Raw genomic sequence first — 22,757 nt, 5'->3', positions numbered from 1 at the left:
ATACCTCACTGTGAAGTAGAAAAGTACAGCATATGCGTGTTCATATTTCATTCCGACGTGACTGTATCTGCAACGCATTTCCTGATGTAAGCAGCACGTGCATGGTGCTCGTAAGCGTCTTCAGCATTGCGATAACTTTCGGGTCTCGGCCTTGTGCTAGATCAGCAGTAGGCTTCGGGACACTGGGAGTGAGGTACCTGCTCCGTCACTGTGGGTGTCCGTGGCTTCAGCAGGGGTGGCCAAGTTGCTCGCAACTCTCTCGTCTTGGACTGGATCTTGGCCTTGTGCTCAACTAGCTATGGGCTCGGGAAAATGGGGGTACTGAATTCCAACAAGACCTAGCGCAAGGCATCAGCGACATATTCCTCACTACTCTCAGACATGCCTGCAATTTCTTGAATTTTGGTGTGTCTCATAGCAACTTCAGGTTGTAAATTCAGTGTTTTAGAATTAGGTATTTGGAATACTCTCCACCTAGATCATCGTCCCTTTCCTGGAAGATTGCCGTGTTGGCATTGTACGTACTGGCCATTTTACAGTTGCAGACCTTGCTGTCTGCCTTCAACAAGTCCATTTCTTCCTGTTCTTGTAAGTTCCTGTGTTGCACTATTTATTTTATCTCATAGTAATTGCACATGGATGGGCCTTGGTGACAACTTCTTGTGCCATCAAATTTTTGCAATAGCTGTTACAAACTTATTTAAGAAAATTCCATGAAAAGCAATGTTTTTTTTTCTTTTTGGTTAAGTAAACATCTGCATCCCATCAAGGTTCACTTTTGGTACGATTGTATTATATAAGTGCACTTGCAATGGGACGCATTGCAAGAATTTTAAGTCATTGTGCGACAATCGATGGTCAGGCTGCTACGGGCTAAGCTGAACAGCAGCAGCATTCACATACTATTGTGAAACATAGTTGCAAACTTGTAAGCTAGAGGCATCGTCATTTACATTATTGTAAATCTGCAAAGCTGTCACTGGGTGGGCTGAACTAACAACATAGCAGTATTCATGCTATGTGAAAAATTGTTTCAAATTCCGTTCAAAAGCCATCATGGAATCAGAATCTCTGTAAACTTGCAGGTTGAGCTTATTGCACTAAATCAATTTTACAAGAATTTAATGCCCGAACAAATCAGCTCATGGATAATAGAGCACAAGTCTACCACTACCAAAATTGTTTTAACTGGTTATTGTTTCGCATGCTCATATTACACCATTTTTCTGTTTTCTTTTGTTCTTGAATTTTAAAAATTCGTTTGATTTTCTCATTCTATTGTTGATTGTAATTGCCTCATGGTTGTTAATAGTTTGATCATGTAAAGTATTGGCCACTGACATATATTATCGATCACATATTATGATCTGCATCACCCAAAGATATTTCAGTAGTAGCAGCTCCCAGGCCATATGAGACGTCAGCCAGCATGTGCTGTACCATAGTCATGGCAGCTTATTGAATGGAAAATTTTGATGCGCACTCACGTTGTGCAGTATTCTCTTTTTTTCAGAATCGTGCACACAAAACTGTCCACTCCAGCAGGTCCATTACAGTGAAGCTCCGAAATTGTACACATGTTGTGGTTGCAAAGTGCTGGTTTGCATCGTCTTTAGACTATGGAGAGTTGTGGCATGTTTCTATGTAAGCGAAACTTTATGACAGGGAGAGCGTATTTCACGTTTACCACTTGCATCTCAAACAATGGTATAAAAATTCTGCACAGGATGTAAAGTTGTTGCAAGAGCTTATCAATCCGCAATGAATCAACCTGAGCAATTATGAGAAATTGAGCCCGCCCTTTATTTCTTTACTCTCATTTATTCACTTAGAGAAAAAGAAAAGTGAACAATTTGTCAATGAATTTACGTTGATTTTATTTAAAATGTGTTTAAAAGCCAGACAATAAACATTACTTGGACTAGAAAAGTGAGTCATATAAGCTCCAATTGCTGAACACTACTTTTTTTTACACTACTTGCATCAATGCAGCTCAGCAGCAGTTAGCAGACACAGTGCTGATGTGTGGAAAGGTATTTTAGACTGTGAAACTTGGCCTTAACGTGGCTACCAACTCAACGTAGTAGTCCATCGGCACCTTGTTATGTTAGCAGCAAGCCTATCAAGGGCAAGAGTGCTGTTGCCACCTAAAAGTGAGCCCGCAAACAAGAACTGATCTATGTTCACATGTGGCTGGAAACATTGGTTAGTTTTTACCACTTTGACTTGTATGGTGTAACTGTTTACAGCACCAGCATGAAGACACCAAAAAGAGAGCTGGTAATGTTGTCACCACTGGCTTTTTCTTTGTGACTCAAGAAGTATGCACTGTGGACCATATTTGTTCTTTAGATGCATAGGAAGTGTACAGTATTATTTGCCAAAAGTATGAGACACAAGAAATAATGACATTTTGTGCTCCCAGACAAAACAAGATTGTATCTAAGCATCAGAACTTGTGCGTAATCCCACATTAAGATCTTGGCTCACAAAGGTTTTCTGATGTTACTTAAATTTCTACTGCAGGCTTTCTACTGCTGTGCCTGTGCCCTAATGTGGATGCAGCTAGAGATTGCTTCCAGCCATTTACTGTATCAACAGTTGCACAAACTCAGTGTAGGAGCCAGCACACTGTTTTGCCTCTGCAAACATGCAATTTCTGCCAGAAACAATAGTAGACCAGTCAATAAATTATGCAGATTGCATTCACAGCTTGGCAAGACGGTAATGAACTGTTCTGGAGATTCCCCTCCCCTGTTGAAATGTCTCCAGATGGCACGGATGTTCCAATGAGTTGGATGCATCCATGCACCAGCCTTGGAGCCTGGACAGCATGGTAGCCACTGTTTCATGAGACAAAACTACTTGACCTGCTTTGGCCTTAAACTGGAGTTGATTCCATGCGCTTTGTCCTGGTGTCCACAGCAGTTAACCATTTTGGATATGGTTCTCTCCATGGCATCTTTGTGGGGATGTTATATGGCGCCTGTATTCCAAGGTGCAACGAATCCCGAGGTCAGTGTTGTTGCTTGGAAGAGCACAGACTCACAACACACACTAGTCCGAAGTGAAAGGACTGCGGTCAGGTGAACATATGGGACCCAGTGGCAACGAAAGCACGGTGTATTCTGCGGATGTCTTCTATGCTTCAAACTGTTGCAGCCTACAGGTACTTTGAAGCATTCATGCCTTGCTCCGATCGGGATAGCCGTATGCCCATGCATAAAAAGGCAGGCAGACAGAGGGGTGCTCCAGGTGATCGCTTGTTGCTGGTAGCAAACCTGGGCAATGTGCACTGGACACCCAAAGGGCAGCAGGGTACACGCCATGCCAGGAAGTATCGGTCGTCTACGTACGCATTCAAGGTGTGTAGCTTGAGGGGAGTCCACTACTACTGGTCTCTGTAGCTGACTGGCACCAACGCCCTGCAGTACCAGGGTTTGCGCGCAAGTTTAGCCTACGCGGCCTGTCCCTCGGCGGCTGCAGGCCGGGCCACCTGTCGGGGCCACCACCCGGGCTTGACGACGCTCAGCGGCACGTCGTCCACCCGCAGCGCGTCGCCCGCGGCCAGGGCTTCTTGGACGCGCAGCAGCGCCAGCCCCAGCGTGCCGCGGTGCGCTCGCAGCTTTCCCAGTACCGCGCCGGCCGGGTCGCGCACCGGGGCGTCCGGCGGCAGCGGCGCTCCTGGCTCGCCCAGCATCACCACGGGCATGAGCCGCTTGCGCACCACGCCCGTGTGGTGCGTGCGCGCCGTCAGCTCCTGGCCCACGTAGCAGCCCTTGTGGAAGCTCACGCCGCCCAGGTAGTCGGCGTTGCACTCCAGGGGGAAGCAGGCGGCCGGCGGGAGCTCGCGCAGCCCCTCGCCCACGCCAAAGCGCAGCCGCAGCCGTGCGTAGCTCGACTCGTCGCCGCCGACGCGCGCCAGGGACGGGTTGGCCGCCGCCAGGTCCTCGCCCGCGTCGGCCAGCACGCGCCAGCCCAGCAGCCCGAGCCTCGGGTCGCGCACCACGCAGCGGCCCTTGGCCACGTCCGGCGCGCAAGCGTCGTCGGCGGGCGCCGCTTCGTCCACGGAGCCGCAGAAGGGCCGGAAGGCGACCCACACGTCCAGGTCGTCGCACGGCGCGATCTCGACGGGCTTGCGCAGCCGGTAGAGCTGCAGCAGCCGCAGCAGGCCCTGGCGAGCGTCGGCGTCGCACTCGACCAGCACCTCGTCCTCGGCGGCCGGCCGGTAGACGAGCAGGTCGTAGAGGACGCGGCCCACGCTGTTCAGCATGAGCGCGTACATGCAGCGCCGAGACTTCCCGGCGGCCGCCCCGTCGGCGCTCAAGTGCCGCGTGTCGTTGGTGACCAGGCCCTGAAGGAAGGAGAGGCTCTCGGCGCCGCGTAGCCGCACCAACTTGCGCGAGCTGACGAGTGGCTCGCACGAGATGGGCCTCCGGTGGCCGCTCTTGCTGCACAGATGCCGTCGCGCCAACGTCGAGGCGCCGGCCGGGTGGGCACGAGGGAGCCTCGAAGCGAGGAACGCGACGAATGTTTGCATCTTCTAAATTCGCACGGGTTCAACACCAGCTACTGCATTTTGAGTGAAGAGCACTGCTTCTTACACCAGCACCAGCATGTCGGCTGCTAGCAGACGTCTTTGGCTACAGACATTGCTATCTTCGGCTCGTTTGTTAGCGCCAAGCAACGACTATGAAGGAGCGTAAATATACTTTGTGCCTCGTTGTGCGAGAGTTGTAACTAAAAACAGTAAAATAAATTTTTAGAGATGCAAAATTGAATAGTTTTAAAAAAAAAAACCATGAACGTAGTAAACGTAACTGTACTTCAGCGGAATAGGAAACATGACAATGGGACAGTAACCATGGTAACCAATATGTCGGCGCCCATGCAAGCTTTCTTGCGGAGTGTGTGTCGATGTGTGTGTCGCTTCTAAGGCCTTTCATTTCTTAGCTCCGAAGAAGCCGAGTGCTAAAATGTCCGACGAGCAAGGTGAGTTGCTGGGCGATTACTTCAGTGACACAGAGTTACCTTTACGATTTCAGATGTGTTCGGAAGGGAGTGCGTTGAACGGGCACTTTCAGTCTACCTAACGAGGAATCGTCGAGACCTGTCATTTCCATCGGCGTGCGTCCTTGTAACAGTAGTCGTTATGAACTTGGTTTGCATCGCGTAACGAGCTTGAGCACGTCCCCTGGGCACAACCTGGCGATACGCTCGGTGGCTGCGATGCTCGGCTGACCACACGTCGTCGTGTCACGTCCTTTTCACGTTCTCTTCCCCTGACGTCTTGGTTTGTGCTCTCGTACAAGATCAGTCGTACTGTGTTCATTTACGCATTCAGAGCGTCTCGCCTCGCGTTTACAGGATCCATGAAGGGTGGCTAGAGACTGAAAAACAGAAGGGGCTGACAGTAATGCTTTGCGAAGCTCTTTCAGGAGCATCTCCAGTTCCCACTTCGCGGCACGTGGACGCCGTTATTGTTTACTATGGCCTCTTGTTCGATATCGGGAGCCAAGAAGGATACTGCTGAATCCAGCTTTCTGAGAAAAAAAAATGGTTATAAGAACCTCAGAAAATATAAAAAATTTCTCACGAAAGTTCCTCTCCAGCTTTTGGTTTATGTGTGACAGCTTTGTATTTGATTTTGTGTAGGGTGCCCATATGGATGATGATCTACCTCAGAAAATTTTCTGTAATTATATGGAACCTAAAGAGAAATAATTGGAGGTTATAGTGCATGTTCTTTGACCTACTTTGAACAGAATCGACCTGGCTGAGAATGATGTTTGTACTTGTTCGCTAACTGTCGGACGGCTGTGGTAATATCTCCAATGCTGTCAAGGGCTTGCTTGTGATTTTCAGTGGTGTTTTGTTAGTCTATATCGAGCCGAGGATGAATTTGTTTATGACAAAGTTAATGGTATTCATTCGATCTGCCAGACCATATGACAGGGGTTTAAACGAGCTGTATCAGGTAATGAGAAAGCACCTTCAAGCGAGATCACACTCCCAAGGGTAACTATTCATTGCACAGCTGAGATGTTGCCACATGACCACAGTATTTATTTGGTGGCGTATTGGCACATACAACTACAGGAGAACTGAACACTACGTGAACTACTGGTGCAAGGAGAGGGCCAGTGTTTTGGTGCTCGTCATTTAAAGGGACACCGAGGACAAATTTGAGTTGGCCTGTATCAGCAGAGTATTGCATCCTAATGATAGGGGTGCTGCTTCCACTGAAAATAGATCTTTTATATGCTAGAAAATGTGATGAAATGCTTCAGTGACCTTAGTGCAGTTTCTTGCGCACAGATCCTTGATGTTGGGCTACATCGCCATTCACTTACAAATGGTGATCATGGAGTCTTGGTGTCATCAGTTTGAATCGAGCGATTGGAGCAAAAATATGTTAAATTTTTAAATACAATTTTCTCACCTATAAATGCTTCCACTGGACAAATCTCCATAGCCAGAAAGAGCTATGGAGTTGATTTTTACTGAGAAAATGAAATTACATGAAGTTATCATAAGTGCCTCACAAATGATGAATGCGATCCGTGCAGCAGAGAATGCATTACCATGTGGCATGTCGTGTACACGTGCTTGACATGCTGCACATCCTTCGTGGAGCCTGCACACCTGGCAGTGGAGGTCCCTGTTCTTCTCTCCACTTGGCTGCCCACTCACTGTCATCGTCTCCACTCTCCTCCTTTCCATTTATCACCCTCTCTACCCACCTCTCCCTCACTACACTTCGACTGTATTTGCATCCTCTCCACATTCCACTCTGGCTTAAGCAACAAAGTCATGGCAAACGAGTGACCAATTTTTGCCGAGATGGCAGTCCTAATGCTAACGCATTAAAAGTGAACAGCAGATTAGGCAGTGATCTGCTGGATCATAAGCTGACAAAGCTATCTGCTTCGTTTAATACCGAGTCAAGTGACTGTCAGGTGCATGTTGCAAAGAATCAAGCAGGCTGTTGTTGGTTTTAGTCCTGTGCAAATAGGTGGCTGTGATTAGCAGTCATTGAGGGAACACAGTGCCCTAATACATGTTTAAGCAGGGCTCCCCGTGGACTTAAAATGACATTAATTGCTACCGAGTCGTCCCACGTGTGCGCTCAACGTGATCCATGCCCATGATGGAAATAAGATCGATGAGGCTGAAGCATATATGGGGCTGAAGCGCATTGTTCAGAGCATAAAAGTAAGCATTCATGCTCTGCTGCTTTCATGATGTTTTGGTGTAGCTTGAGCTGGTCGGCTTCAGCGAGGGGTAAATTCTACTATAGCTGAATCTGCGGGTGTTGCAATGCCACTTTAATGGCTGTTCATCATGACTGTGACTCCCAAGTCGGCACTAGAGCGCCTGTGTGGGACTCCCGTGAACGAAATTTATCTGCAATTACTGGATGAGGAAACTCCAGCACAAAGGATTTACAGGGTGTTTCTAATGATGGTTCTTTTGTGTCATAGCCACTAGCAACACAGGTGCGTATGTCCTTGCTGAAGGGGCTTGGTCATGTCCAGCATCAGCGGCTCTCCCAAAAGATAGAGAATTTGGCAAAGCACCTAGTGACGCACCGCACTTCTTCTGCACCTTCCTTGTGTCACTTATCGAGAGATAAAGCTGCTCTCTTATGATGCTTGCACAAAGAATTGCACGGTATTCACCATGTCATGTCACCTCTGTGCTTGAATTGTGTTGTTGTTGGGAATATGCAGTGCTTTCATTTAGTGTGCCCATGCTTTTGTGCTGAGCATGGGCTACTGCTGTGCAACCTCAAGAGTTGAAGTATGCCATCGAACAACGACTGCTGCATTGTGTACCCAAGGGGTTCACAAATAGGGTTGCAATTTGCAAAACTACTCTTGAAGTTTTTATAGGGCACTGGCCTCTTAAGACAGCGGTAACCGAAACTCCTCCGTTTTATTGAGGGACACAGGCGGAGCAATTGCTGACATTCAGAATGTGAGGCTTAACCGGTTGCCTGCACATTAATAGCAGCACCAGCACCATTGTGACTTTTGTGCTTGGTAGGTGGCAGTAGCAATGAAGCTTCAAAGCTAGTGCAGGACGGAAGGGAATCGCAGTGCTTTCAAAGCTTCCCTGGTGACTCCAAGCCATACTTTAGGCACATGGTGCTTCTGTACAGTCGGCTGCAAATATTATTGGAACACACTAGCACATTTAGGTGCCCTTGTGTCCTCTGTGCTGGGCCTAGTGCTGAGAGGTCCACTATTCTTGTACAGACACCCAGTTTTACAGTTGATGCCCTGGTGGTGCAAAGACTCCTGCACTATAGGAGTGGGCTGTACCGTAGCATTGTAGCATTGATAAAAGGTGTTCTAAGGACCTTAATGCTCAGCAGATGGACTTGGTCCTGTGGAGCAGTCATAGTTCCTGTTGCATTTCCTCTAATGGATACAATGCACTAAACCATTTCCAGGTGGCACGAGCAGTGGGCCCTCGAGTGAGAGTGCCTGGTCCATGCGGCTACCAGCGTTCACCAAGGAGGACAATCCGCATGGTGTGCTGTGCGAGAGCGCCTTCGCCACCCTCTTCCCCAAGTACAGGGAGAAGTACCTGCGGGAATGCTGGCCCCTCGTCAAGAAGACCCTGTCAGAACATGTGAGTGCGATTCGTTAGAAAATGAACGCTGCCTTGCAGACAGAGAGACTAAACGTGTTATGTAAAAGAAGACTGCGCGGATTGTAAGGGGTGTGTGGGTTCTCAGTCCAGGACTGCATTAGCTTCTGCCGACGCTTCGGCGTTGGCGGATGGCGCCTCCTGGTCCAGGGCGTTGCTGGCCAGTGTCACCTCCCACTGCTCCAACGCGATGTTGGGCGGCTTTAAGTGATTGGGTTTACCTGTGCATGTCCATGTAATGTGCGTGAATGTGGGAATACCGCCACACCAGGGACACGTATCTGCGTATAATGTTGGGTGAATGCGGTGTATGTGGCAGAGAATGGGGAAAGTGGGTGTTTGGATGCGTCTTAGGTGGTAGGAGTCTGCCAGGGAAAGTTGCTTATGTGGCAGGAGGCAGAGGCAACTATTTAGGCGGAGGGTCTGTAGGTGGGTTGAAAAATGGGTTGAGAGGGTGTAGAGGGCAGAGTGAGATTCTGTTGGCAGTTGTCGGTACCTAGGGGTTGCATTGCACACACTCTAAATTTCTATCATGGTCCGTATCTTCTAGCTGGGGAGATGGCGGCATGCCACCTTGCCTCCTCGGTGACGGCGGCCAAAGCATGTCGTTGCTGGCTGTAGATTGCCTTTCATATTGGGGGTGAAAGTAGGCTGCAGCTGAGTCCAGCTGACTGACCGGCAGCCGTGTGCTTAATAAATATGCAGAAGAGGAAAAAAAAAGTAAAATGGGAGTGCTGCACACACCCCCTCAAAACGGGCAGTAGGGAAGCTGTGGTGTAACTTCCGTACGCTCGGCAGTGTTGTAACGGACAGTCTGGTGAGCTCAGAAATTGGCTTCAGGCTGCGCTATGTGTGCTCCACTAATGCCACGTGTGGCATGTGCCTCGTTCTTACGGACAAGCATTTGCTTAAGCACGAGAGCTGCATCAAGCCTTTCATTTTAGCAGTGCTGTGTGATAGTTGTTTTACAGAGCACTCCTTGAGTTTGCTGAGTTATTGCTCCACTGTGCTGCACTAGCCGAACATGAATTGTGCAAGCAGGGAAGAGCTCAGTTTTGGGGCTGGCCGACCCATTTCTGTTGGGCAACCAGTGGCGGAAATTGAGAAGCATAGTGGCAGGGCAAGGGCACTTTTATCTTCCTCTAGATTCCTGCACATGTTTTGAATGAGCAGGAATCTTGTGCCATCAAAGTAAACCTGCATGGTACATGCATAGTACAGTGGATCATTGGATGTGGTCAGGAGGCTTATTCAGCACCTTGCACTTGCAAAGACTCAGAACATGTGCTAAGATTAGTAGGCCTTGCACAGTGTGTGCCTTCTAGGCCTTTCTCTTTGCACATTATGCTTGTGTCACAGCTCAGCGGCCGAGGAACATTGCCTCTGATTTTAAGACTGTAGCTTTCACCACCCTTGTGAGTTGCTATATAGATTTATGTGATTGCCAGTGAGAAAGATCTATTGTGCCGGTTTTGGAGATGCGTGTGCACTTCCAAGCAGCAAACAATTTTGGAACCAAGGCAGTTTGAAGGGTTCTTATGGAATTTTTTTCAAGAGTGCTACCATTGTTACTTGGTGCTTTCCAGTGTTACTGCACCATGTGTCTTAGCTCACACCGCTACTTGCTAAAGAATCATTCAGATTTGTGTTTCCTTAGTGTCTAAAATGACTATCTTCCTGTGGTGTTTAAAGACCAAAATTTTTCATTATACTGTTGGAAGTTTCTGGGGATCGGGCTCCTCACTTTTCTAGCATCTACAGCTGCTCTGCTGCACTGAGTAATTGTCTGTGGCGGGCTGTAGCTGAGCATGAATCCATGGATTTGGTTGCAGCTGTGGCAGCCAGACCCAACTGCAGTGGTTGCATTTTGAAGGTGGCAGTTTGTGTGTGCCCATGTTGTGGGATTTTGGTGCAAGAGTCCAGGCAACCACAACTATTCTGCAGCATTCCGTTATGGTGTGCCTCACAGCCCGCACAGTAGCATTTGGATGTAAAAATTATTACATATTTGCACTAAGCGCTTCCTTTCTCAAAGAGTTGTCCCAGTGATTTGGTTTTAAAATTTCAAAACTTGCTCACATATAGATTCAGAGGACTTTGGAAGAATAGGCGCATCGATTGGTGCCTACCGCAGTATTTGCTATGGCACTCACATTTGTTTGAGGCTCTGTGACGAGTTTCTCCCCCCAAACATGTTGCAGGGCATCACTGCTGAACTTGATGTCATTGAGGGCAGCATGACGGTGACAACAACGCGCAAGATGTGGGACCCATACATCATCCTCAAGGCACGCGACATGATCAAGCTGCTTTCACGCAGTGTCCCCTATGAGCAGGTGAGCAAACGGGCAGTGGTCATGAAATCTAGATATTATATGAATGGAGATGTGAAAGGCTATCTGAACATGAAAAAAAAGAAAAGCTTTGCACAAGTATGGCAGATTAAGAGCACTTAGCTGGTGAAGCCATTTCCACAGCACTCCACGCTGATCAGTTATCTTTCCAGTTGTTGCTGTAACACCCTTGCTTGGTTCCTTTCTTCGAAGATGGAAAAAGGATGGATTCAAAGCATTGCAGTTCTTGTGCTGAGTTGTGCGGTACTGAAGTCCTTATTTGTATGCACAGAATAATAATAATAAAAGGAAAGAGACATTTTGCATTATGTGTGGGTATTTCTTGTAACTTCTACTGGGATGTCTTGAAAAGCGCTTTTGCTGATTGCAATGTGAGTGCATTCGCTATTGTACTACTACGGTCCCTGCCCTGGTCCGCCATTGCCAGTGCTACACATGTAAGATAGAGCTGTAATGCTCACCGGTTTAGTGGAGGTTAAGCCCAAGAATGCCATCTGTGCTCATAAGAAGCTCTCCCAAGCAGGGTGTGCCTTTATTGAGAGCTATTTGAAATTCCTGCTAAGTTAGTCTGCTGCTCGCTGAAATGCCATCTTGAATCGTGGTCAGGAAAGCTAGCCTTCTTGAATCTGTTTGGATTCTGGATGCAGGGACAGTTTCGCACCTCTGAGTCAAGGTGGGAAATGCCTGTTTCTACAAGATTTTCAGACTGGAATTGGGACGCTTAATATTAAGTTTGGGGGTGTGGCACCAGTAATTGGACATGAACAGCGAGGATTTGTTTTGGCCTGTTCTGCATGGATGGTATCAGTGCAGCTGGGTAAGTGGGTTCAGTGGAACAGTTGATGGGTATACCACTACGGTTTCTAATTTAGTTTGTGATATTGATAGTTTAGGACTCAAAACAAACAAGATGGACATCTTCATGTTCTTGCTAGCTGCACTGATACCATCCATGCAGAACAGGCCAAAACATTTCTTCATTTCTTTAATGATTTTTTTAACCCCGAAGGCCAATGTCCCTAGTTTCAAAAAATTATACCAGCAGAGAAAGGCTGATGCATAAATCCAACAATATTTTGTCTTCATGTTCTTGTAGCAAGAACATGAAGACAAAATATTGTTGGATTTATGCATCAGCCTTTCTCTGCTGGTATAATTTTTTGAAACTAGGGACATTGGCCTTCGGGGTTAAAAAAAATCATTAAAAAAATGAATCTGTAAATTTTGTTATGTATGGATTCGTGAGCTTCTTTTTCATTAACAAGTGAAATTTGTAGCTCAAGACATGCATAGTTTTTGAATAATTGGCTGGTATGTAGTGATTCATGTCGAGGTTCAACTGCGTTTATTTAACGCTGGTTAGTGGCCAAATGGCTACTGTAGGGCACTGCATTATTGAGCGAGTCTGCACAACGGAAGTGCAACTGGTGCCTCCAAGAAATTGACTCATGTGTGTTTTGCCCTGTTAAAAGAAAGAACATTTTTCTTATTTCATACACCAAAAACTCTGTACTGTTGCCTTTTTCATGGCCATATCACGTTCTCCTTAGGGCCATGAAAACTCGCGCACGCTGCGTGTACTAATCCAATGGTAGAACACTGCTGTTATGTTCTAGGATCCTGCTTTTCCCGGCTGCTGTGTTTTCCTCAATCACACTACCTAAGTTCTGATAGAAACTCATGGACTACAGACTGGGCTGTTACGTTGCAACTGTGGCACTGTTCCTGCATGCTACGCATCGAATGTTGCTTCGCGATAGTGCTTTACACAATGCCACCATTTTGACAAACTATGAATCATCATCATCATCATCATCATCATCAGCCCTACTACACTTACTGCAGGGCAAAGGCCTCTCCCATGTCTCTCCAATTAACCCTATCCTTTGCCAGCTGCATCCACCCTTTGCCTGCAAACTTCTTAATCTCATCCGCCCACCTAACCTTCTGCCGCCCCCTGCTACGCTTACTTTCTCTTGGAACCCACTCCGTTACCCTTAAAGACCAGCGGTTATCTTGCCTTCGCATTACATGCCCTGCCCAAGCCCATTTCTTTCTCTTGATTTCGACTAGGATGTCATTAACCCGTGTTTGTTCCCTCACCCACTCTGCCCGCTTCCGATCTCTTAACGTTACACCTATCATTTTTCTTTCCATGGCTCGCTGCGTTGTCCTTAACTTAAGCTGAACTCTTTTCGTTAGCCTCCACGTTTCTGCCCCGTAGGTGAGTACCGGTAAGATTATGCTGTTGTACACTTTTCTCTTGAGGGAAATTGGTAAACTGCCACTCATGATCTGCGAGAATTTGCCATATGCGCTCCACCCCATTCTTATCCTTCTAGTTATCTCCCTCTCATGATCCGGATCAGCTGTCACTACCTGCCCTAAGTAGACGTATTCCGGCACAATTTCTAGGCTCTCGCTGCCAATTGTGAACTGTTGTTCCCTTGCTAGGCTGTTGAACATTACCTTGGTTTTCTGCATGTTAATTTTTAGACCCATCGATCTGCTCTGACTGTCTAACTCGTTGATCATGATTTGCAGTTCACCTCCTGAGTGACTCAGGAAGGCAATGTCATCAGCAAATCTCAGATTATTTAGGTATTCTCCATTTATTCTTATTCCCAACTGTTCCCAATTCAGGCCTCGAAATACCTCCTGCAAACATGCGGTGAACAGCATTGGCGAGATCGTGTCTCCTTGCCTGACGCCCTTCCTTATTGGAATTTTATTGCTGACTTTATGGAGGACTATAGTAGCTGTGCAGTTGCTATATATATCTTCCAGTATTTTGACATAAGGCTCTTCTACCCCCTGATTACGCAATGCCTGTATGACTGCTGAGGTTTCCACTGAGTCGAATGCTTTCTCGTAATCAATGAAAGCTATATATAGAGGTTGGTTATATTCTGCGCATTTCTCTATCACCTGATTGATGGTGTGAATATGATCTATTGTAGAATATCCTTTACGAAAGCCTGCCTGATCATTTGGTTGATTAAAGTCTAACGTTGCCCTGACTCTATTAGCGATTACCTTAGTAAATACTTTGTAGGCAACGGATAGTAAGCTGATCGGCCTGTAATTTTTCAAGTCCTTGGCGTCTCCCTTCTTATGAATTAAGATAATGTTTGCATTCTTCCAAGCTTCCAAACTATGAATATGCGTACAGAACGGCTATAGCACGCTGGCGAAGCAGACTCTAGACTGTATCAGTGCTTGACCGCCATTGTGTATGGTGGCTTCTGGCGTGTTCTTCCCAAGCCGATGCTGAGCCCACTTATGGGTGGCGTGACTCTTGTTGAGATAGTTGCCTTTGGCGGTGCAGGTTGGGCAGTTTTCTTTTCAGTTATTTTTCTTGCCCCTTTTACTCCTTGTTGGTGCAGTTTCATCACCGCTGCTGCACGAGCTCAAGTGACCAAAGGCACGAAAACGAAACTGTGCCATGGCACACACCTCATAGACAGCATTGTATGAGATGCACGCGCAGGTTGGCGGTGTATATTTCTTTCATCTGCAGGCTAGAAATACAATCACTAGGTTCCACTAGATGAGGATTGTATAGGATTGTAGTGGCTGCCACAAAAACTGCTCAGAAGCACACACACGAGCACAAACATTGCCCGCTCTGCATGCCCGCTCTTTTCGCTGTTGCTGCCTCCCTTGCACCAGCATCTGCTCAGGCAGATGGAGAGCCATTGCGGGGCATTTAGGACATTCTGTGCCTGTGAACAATTGCGAGATCTTATGAATTCCAGAGAAGTGTGCTATCCTTGCTAAAGATGAGCAAAAAAAAAAATGGCGACAATGATTTACATTTTTTTCACGCGCTTCCTGGCTACTACGTTTCTCGGCTGGTGTGTCGTGGGGTTTTATTCGTGGTCCTGTGAGAAATGTAACAGCGGTGTTCTACTGTATGTTAATATTACAAAAAAGAGCCCTTTGCATTATGAGACAGTAAACCCAAAGAAAGATATGCTTTGTATTCGTCAACTTAGAGATTATGGCATTCTTTATTGCATGTGATTACAAGCTTGCTTAGCTAGTTGTAAACATACTGAATTAGTATAGCATCCACTACCATTGTCTGTTTCTTGTGTATCCATTTCGTTTGACAAGAAGTGATTTCAACTCCTGGGTTAACGTTCGAGTAATCAGCAACATTTGTGATAAAAGAGCTATTCCTATGCTGCTGTCATAATTTGGAACATGCCACTTTTGAACTTAAAGTTGGTTCCTTTTCGTAGTTACAGCACATGAAAAACTTGTGTCATTGTGGAAAATACATATTGCATTGATAAACTGATGCCTTTTTCTATGCATTTTATTTTTGCTACTCTCTCTACATGTGCATTAATATGGTGTAATTTATGTTGCACGTGAAACTGTTGTATAATTCTAAGTATTCTCAGTAATTTTTCTATTGTATTTACTGTAAGGGCCTAAGTCTAGCCAAGAAGGTTAAAGGCCGAGATGATTAATGTCTTTCTTTTCTTACGATAGACTGAAATATAATTTTGACTTGAATTCATTTGATTTGACCCAGCATTCATTTCATGCTTCGATGGCAGCGTTTCAATGGAGGTGAAATGCAAAAGGCGCCCATGTGCTGTTCGACGTCAGAGCATGATGAAGAACCCCGAGGCGGTCAAGTTATTCCGGAGCCGTCCTTGGCGGTGTCCCTCATTACCCATCTTTCGCTTCAGGATGCTAAACCCCGGAATTAACAATTTACAGTTGCTCATGCTTCCCTCATGTTTCCCATGTCCTTGTGTCCCTCATGTTTCCCATGTCCTTGTGTGGCAGGCCATCCGGGTGCTGGAAGATGATGTGGGCTGTGACATAGTGAAGATCGGCCGTCTGGTGCGCAACCGGGAGCGCTTCGTTAAACGACGCCAACGGCTGATTGGACCGAATGGGACCACGCTCAAGGTGTGGGCTACAGGACGTTTTGCAGTCATGGGGAGGATTTCGCAGAAAGGGAAGCTGTCAGATGGGTAATGTGTCCCGTAAAGGAGACTCTCTAATGGAGGCTTATGCAGTGGTGCCACCTGCTGGCATCGAGTGCAAACTTCCTATGTTGCACTCTGCTGCAAGAATGGTGGTGAAATGGACTGCCAAGTACATATTTTAATGTGTGCATGTGCCTAAAGATATTTGTGAAATTATTCGCGATAGCACTGTACATTACTGTAGTGATGGTTGGCAGGAGTTGTTTTCCTGGCCATGAGATTCTGCCAGCTTGTCTGTGAGTGTGGTTGAAGCTCCTTCAGGTGCTTGTGAGAGTATGGTGCTAAGCCAAAGACTGGTGTTTCCACTCTTCTGCACCCTGGCTCTGCCCTTTGGGGCACTGCCTATATAGACACCTTGTTGCAAAGGATGTACAGTACTCACGGATTGAAATAGGACACTCGGAGCGCGTGGCCGTCGCTGCATGCAGCGCCGACCGTGGATGCTCATGGAACCAAGGTGCTGCATTGTGGTATAGCGCAAGGGGGAGAACATCTACAAAGCAGAATTGCTCCTTCCGGTCGCCAAGGAGCTGGCCTGTAGTTTACCACACTGCCTGCGTGGCGCTGCAAGGCTTGCGCGCCTTCGTCTGCCGACCGAAATGGTTCGGCGGTGCGCACTGCCCGTTTTGCGGCGTCGTCTGCTGGCGCATCTGCGCGAGCAGACGACGCTCTCGTTACACGCATTTTGGCGATGCGGCACGCATGCTGTGCAATTAAGACACAGGATTCAGCTACGAGATAGCGCCTTACGTGCCTTTGTAGACATGATAAACATCTGCACAAACGACTAGCTTATTTCATGCGAACACCTGTCGAGTAGCCGACGAGAAACTGCCTTCTTTATTTCAGCCTTGAAATGATAACTCCCGGCATTGTTGGTCGTACTGACGTCAGCAGCAACCGAGCCACATGTAGCTATATATAGCGAACACAAGACGCCCCTCCATTTCAGACACGAGCAGCAATGCCAGGCATACCCATCTCGGAACGGATGCAGATTGTGACTCTGTCTGCAGCAGGTTTACCGCAGCAAAAAATCGCCGATTTGACTGGACGCCCCCGCTCGTCGGTGAGCAGGATTGTGCGGGCTTTCAGGACGGATGCTCGCTTGACAAATCTGCTCAGAGGACAACGACCGAAGGTGACGACCGACTCTGACGACGAGCGTATAGTTTGAGCAGCGAGACGAAACCCGAAGGTGACGGCGAAAGAAATTCGAAACGACCTGGGGCTCACAGCCAGCACACAAGTAGTACGCGAGCGCCTTCACATGGGTGGCCTTCGTAGTTGTGTGGCGGCGATTAAGCCCTTCAGCTCTTCAGAAAACAGGATCAAAAGGCTGCTGTTTGCACAGGAGCATCGGTCCTGGACAGTGGAAGACTGGCAGAATGTCATTTTTACGGACGAGAGCACGTTTACATCAAAATGGGACCAGCGGCAGCGAGCGTGGAGGACACGAAACACGAGGTAGGTGGACTCCTTCACAAATTCGGGGGTTACACAGCTTCTCTAAAAAAATCCGCCAACGTTTGTATTTCTTTACATTTCCGTAGCGCATGATAGATTGGATAGATGGTATGTGGGGGCTAGGTATGCGTTTTCATCAACTACGTTTTATATTCCGTGCACTCCGCTACAGCGAGGAGAGAGCGCATGGCGAAAAACTTTTAAACAGCGCCTTCTTTCGTGCGTTGGACGCAAGCAGTTCGTAGAAATGGTCACTAAAGGCAATGCATTCTGCCAACATTCAAGAGCAGGACCCCCTATAGTCGCGGTTATCAATCGCAGTGAAGTAAAATAATCTCTTGTGTTCTTTCCGCTTCCTTCACCCTGGTTCGACGCCCCCAATCTGCATCGTGTTGCAAGCAGCGGTCGATGTAGCGTCAACGTGTGGGGGTGTATTTCCAAAGACGGCTTGGGTCCGCTTGTACGCCTGGACGGCCGCTTTAATGCCGCAGCATACTTAGACCTCCTCGACACCGTCCTCATGCCGTACGCCTTGGATGGCCCATTTAAGGACGGCTTGTTTTACTTCCAGCACGACCGGAGCCCAGTTCACACCGCAGCTCTCGTGACTCGCCTGCTGGAAGACAGGTGTGTGATGGTGTTGAACTGGCCTCCGCAAGGTGCGGACATGAATATTATTGAGAACGTATGGGCTGAAATAAAGAAGGCCCTGTCTCGTCGGCCGCTCCACAGGTGTTCTTTGGACAACCTGTGGGCGGCTGTTCAAGAAGAATGGGAGAAGCTAGCGCGTTCTTCTTTGGCCGAGAGCCTCTACGAAAGCTTGCCACGCAGAATGGCCGCCGTACTCGCTGCTAGGGGCGAACCAACAAAATACTGAGGCTTCTTTTAAATGTTGCACGAGGGCAGGCCTGTGGCTGCTTCTTTTCTTTTTTTTTCTCGTTACAAAACGGACGAAATAAAGTTTTTCTTTTGTGAATGTCTACGAAGGCATGTAAGGCGCTATCTCGTAGCTGAATCCTGTGTCTTAATTGCACAGCATGCGTGCCGCATCGCCAAAATGCGTGTAACGAGAGCGTCGTCTGCTCGCGCAGATGTGCCAGCAGACGACGCCGCAAAACGGGCAGTGCGCACCGCCGAACCATTTCGGTCGGCAGACGAAGGCGCGCAAGCCTTACAGCGCCACGCAGGCAGTGTGGTAAACTACAGGCCGGCTCGTTGGCGACCGGAAGGAGCAATTCTGCTTTGTAGATGTTCTCCCCCTCGCGCTATACCACAATGCAGCACCTTGGTTCCATGAGCATCCACGGGCGGCGCTGCATGCAGCGACGGCCACGTGCTCCGAGTGTCCTATTTCAATCCGTGAGTACTGTACTAGACCTATGTGGCGAAAATTTGTTTTTGTTCTTTGTGCATGTATGCCGAATGCTTGCACACACATCTGCTCGCTGTGCACCCCAGCTCCCATGACCTGAGTGTAGGGGCTAGCCGGACGATAGTCCCCTGGAGTCGAGCTCCTCTGCACAACCTTCCCACAGCACTCGTGCCCTTTTTTGCTTAGCTACGCTAGTTTGCAATGGAGGGTGCCTGTGCCTACATAGTGCATGGCACATACGGTGCGAGCATCATGCTGGCACAGAGAAAGGTGATATTTGGTCTTAGTCTCATGTAACCCGAAGCACGTGGACTACCATGCACAACTCCACTCTTTGCCAACGAAATACAGCCTTGTAGGAACAATTCTCACGAGCTCCTTCTGTCCATCCGGCATTGGAGCATCGGTTTCACCCAGCCCAAGCCCGAGCGAACACTCGCCCGTGACATTCACCCGCAACTGGGGAGTCGGACATCCTTGTCTCTCCGTAGTTATATAGCCCTTCCGAGGAACATCTCCTCAGCTGTTGCTAGCTGGCGTTATTGTTTCAGTAGCAATAAACTCTGTTTGCTTCAGCACATTGTTTTATTCCTTTGTTCCCAACAGCACTGCCTACCGTAGTCGGCTTCAATCATGGGGTGGGGTATATGGGGGCCTGAAAATTAGGGGGAGGGATATATATGTTGTATTTGTATATATAGTATTCTGTTCGTTTGTCCACAGCTGACAGTCAGGCCGCCATCTCATCCCGTGATCGCAAGTGCAGCAGCACGCAAGCCGACCCCGGTGGACTGTGCTCTTAGGAGCAAAGGAATATTACAGTGTGCAGACACAAGCAGAATTTATTGCTACAGAAACAACGCCAGCTAGCGACAGCCAAAGGAAAGTTCCTCAGGAGGGTTACACTTGAGTCAAGGACGTTCGACTCGCCAGCCTGAGTTGCGGATGAATGTTCGCACGGGCCAGGGCTGGGCAATGCCAATGTTCCGATGCCAGACAGAACTCGCTTGTCTTCCTTCTGACGAACTTTTCCTTGGCTGTGGCACGCGTGGCCATTCGCACGCTTTGAGTTGGCTGAGACCAAGACCAGCGGTCACCTTTCACCTGTGCTGGCGTGATGCTTGCACCGTATGTGGCATTCACTACGCATGCATGGGCACCCGCCATTGCTAGCTAGAGTAGCTAAGCAAAGAAAGACGGGGTTGTTGCAGGAAAGTAGTGCAGTGAAGCTCAACTCCAGCATACGGTTGCCTGGCGAGTCCCCGCGAGAGCTGTCATTGATGTTCGAGGAGAAATAATAATAAACTTACAGTAATAAAGATAAACTCTGCCCTGCAGTTGTTGCAATACTCATGCTCGTGTTAGAGTTTTTTTGTATTTGTTAATTTATTGATTAGTTAGTTGTCAGGCAGTGCATGTGTGCTTCAGCACGTTACAAAACTGGTAACAAGACGATTGTTGCTTATATACCATGGACATCATTGTAGCTGCAAAGAGTGCAGGATACCTGGGAGCAGGACATGGAGGAAGGGAAACTGAGAGGCCCTCGCTATACGAGCTGCACGCCAATAAGTGTGGCGGAAGTCATGTGTTTTTGCAGGGGCTATTGGGAGTCTTTAGCCGATGGTGCAGCCAATAGTAACCTTGCGTGCAGCGGCATCGTGTGCTGCATCGCCTGCAGTGCATGCGCAAGTGTGCTGAGACGATGGCCAAGTAGGGGGGGAGCAGGGGCGAGCTGCCTTAAAAAAATGTGACCTAACCACCTCTCCTCAGTTCTCTCCTTCCTCCATGGGCAGCGTCATGAATATGCACTGCATGATGCCTCTCAGCAGATGTCGGCTGACTGTTAGCATCATGTGGTATGCTTTCTGCATTCCCACCTCTGCAGGCCATCGAGTTGCTCACCAACTGCTACGTCCTGGTGCAAGGGAACACGGTCGCCGCTCTCGGCCCCTACAAGGGGCTGCAGCATGTGAGTGACCCCTTCTCTCTCAGACTGTGCTCAAGGTGAAATGTGGCCAGGAAATCTGCTCTGGTGGCTTAACGCGCCGAAGTTAACCAATGTAAACATAGAGCAGAAGCAGCTGACTGATACCTTTGGTGTTGCAAGAACTGGTGTGCCTTCACCTGTACAGTGTTGTAGGTATGTGTCTGGTGCTGCCTGTTTCTGCAAAAAAGGGTCGGTATGAACCAGAATGGGCAAGTTTATTGCTTTCGTCAGGATATCAATGTCCGTGCTTTTAAATAGTGCAGAGCTGAATGATGCTAAGCACACAGCATGCTTTGAGAAGCAGTGCCTGAGCATTTACGCTACATTCTGTGCATTGAATGGCACTGTGCATAGTGTGCATTGAGTAGGAGCTTTGCGATAGTGCAGATAAATTGCCAGGGATCAAGAGTTACGAGATCAGTTAGGAAGTCAAGCATTTCCTTTTTAGTTTGGCTGCTTTATTTGCTGCATCCCGCTCAAGACGAATGGTACTGCACTGCTTTTGCCTCAGTTGTGGGTCAGAGATTTGGCCCTTGTTTCGGAGTGCATGAAAGCGTACGTGAGTGAGGCACGCAAAGATTCCTGTGCATTATGGAATGTGCTCATTCCTTTCCAGTTGATTCTTTTCCAGTGTGATACCCAGGAATGTGCCACTATTGATTACTGTTCAGAAGCGTTCAGTTAGCATTCACTGCTGTTCCCCCTATTTCGGTGTAATCTGACCTATGTTTGCATTTTTTAATGTGATCAAGCACTGATAGGACACATATCTCTTGCCTGCAGGCATGTAAAAAATAAAACAGAAGAATTGGGGCTGAAATCACTGTGCTGATGAAACGTGAGTGCATGTATTTGTAATGGGTCTTACAGCACAGCAAAACTGAGATGTGAGGGATAGATGTGGTATGTTTCCTTCAGGTGCATGCTCTGTGACCCTTGCTCTGTGGAGGCTGCAGTGTGATTTCATAGTTGGCGCTTTTCTTAGTTGTCACCAGGGAATGTGGAAGGAATGTGAGCAGTATCCTGGTTGCCTTGTAGCTGAACATGCCACTCTTCAACCATTTCGAAAGCAATCTTGTTGTGTTTTGCCTCTTTTTACATTATGCATAGGCAGCTTGGTGCGGAGCTTCATTAGTGCTGTGCTGGTGCTCTGCCCTGGCGCACTTGTGATTGATTGAGAATGGCTGCAGTGTTCCTTGTTGAGGGTTCCAAACCGAAGCCGAGTTTTCACTACTCATGGTGATTGTTGCATTGAGTAGAGCCACCACCAATGAAGTGTGAACGTTTCTGTCCAGCATCCTTTCTCCTTTGCCTCGTCATTTTGGCGCTGTCTTGAGTGCACTGAGCACCACTTTGGTTACGTGGCACTGTTATAACACTACACCCTTATTAGCTAAACCGCAAGAGAGTCTGTGCTAGATATTGGTGCCAACTTTTTGCTGGAAAAATGCGCAGTGCGAAATTCGGTTTTGCTCATGGAGATGGTGGGCAGATAAGAGGCAGTGAAGAATGCTGGCTAGGCTGTCCACATAGTGATGTGATTTAAGGATTGCCTGTGGAAAATGCAGTCGCATGGATTGCTGTTATGCCAGCTTGAAAACAGGCAGGGAGGTGGAATTTAAGAGGTGCGCCACCTGAACCAATAATTATTTTCTGGACAAATGGTTGGATAAAATGGGCTTTTCTTGCACGCAGTCTCTATGAAGTGAACTCAAATTGTCTGGCATATCGTTTATGCCTCAGCACTAAAGGATACCATTCTCTCTTTTGAAGCAGGCCTGATGCTTTTCGCCATTAGTTGTGAAGTAATCCCTACCCATTAAACTGGTTTTGAAGATGGGTATTGCTCTCATGTGGTAGAACAGAAGTAATTTTGACCTTGGGTAATGCGCACAGGACAGACA

The 22,757-nt window shown here is 47.8% G+C and overlaps 2 protein-coding genes across 2 annotated transcripts in view; one reads left to right on the top strand and one right to left on the bottom strand.

Moving 5' to 3' along the window:
- Positions 1–1,801: 1,801 nt before the first annotated feature.
- LOC144127968 (iron-sulfur cluster assembly factor IBA57, mitochondrial) lies at positions 1,802–4,669 on the bottom strand. The gene has a single exon (XM_077660992.1). The coding sequence runs from the start codon at positions 4,538–4,540 to the stop codon at positions 3,458–3,460; it is 1,083 nt and encodes a 360-aa protein (XP_077517118.1). The 5' UTR covers positions 4,541–4,669; the 3' UTR covers positions 1,802–3,457.
- Positions 4,670–4,845: 176 nt separating this feature from the next.
- dbe (KRR1 small subunit processome component homolog dbe) overlaps positions 4,846–22,757 on the top strand; it is a 39,829-nt gene continuing 21,917 nt past the window's right edge. Inside the window, exons 1-5 of the mRNA XM_077660994.1 lie at positions 4,846–4,992; positions 8,459–8,640; positions 10,860–10,994; positions 15,819–15,944; positions 20,752–20,835. Of these exons, the coding sequence (XP_077517120.1) occupies positions 4,977–4,992; positions 8,459–8,640; positions 10,860–10,994; positions 15,819–15,944; positions 20,752–20,835 (543 nt within the window). The 5' untranslated portion in view covers positions 4,846–4,976. The remainder of the gene's footprint in view (positions 4,993–8,458; positions 8,641–10,859; positions 10,995–15,818; positions 15,945–20,751; positions 20,836–22,757) is intronic.

Source organism: Amblyomma americanum, chromosome 4 (assembly GCF_052857255.1).
Source record: "Amblyomma americanum isolate KBUSLIRL-KWMA chromosome 4, ASM5285725v1, whole genome shotgun sequence".
In the NCBI taxonomy this organism is placed as follows: Eukaryota; Metazoa; Arthropoda; class Arachnida; order Ixodida; family Ixodidae; genus Amblyomma; species Amblyomma americanum.
The sequence above is the reverse complement of the archived record's forward strand: the minus strand, read 5'-3'. Positions and strand labels throughout refer to the sequence as shown.

Bases quoted from the DNA above. Each gene is read 5' to 3' on its own strand.
- LOC144127968 (XM_077660992.1), bottom strand. From the start codon at position 4,540: ATGCAAACATTCGTCGCGTTCCTCGCTTCGAGGCTCCCTCGTGCCCAC.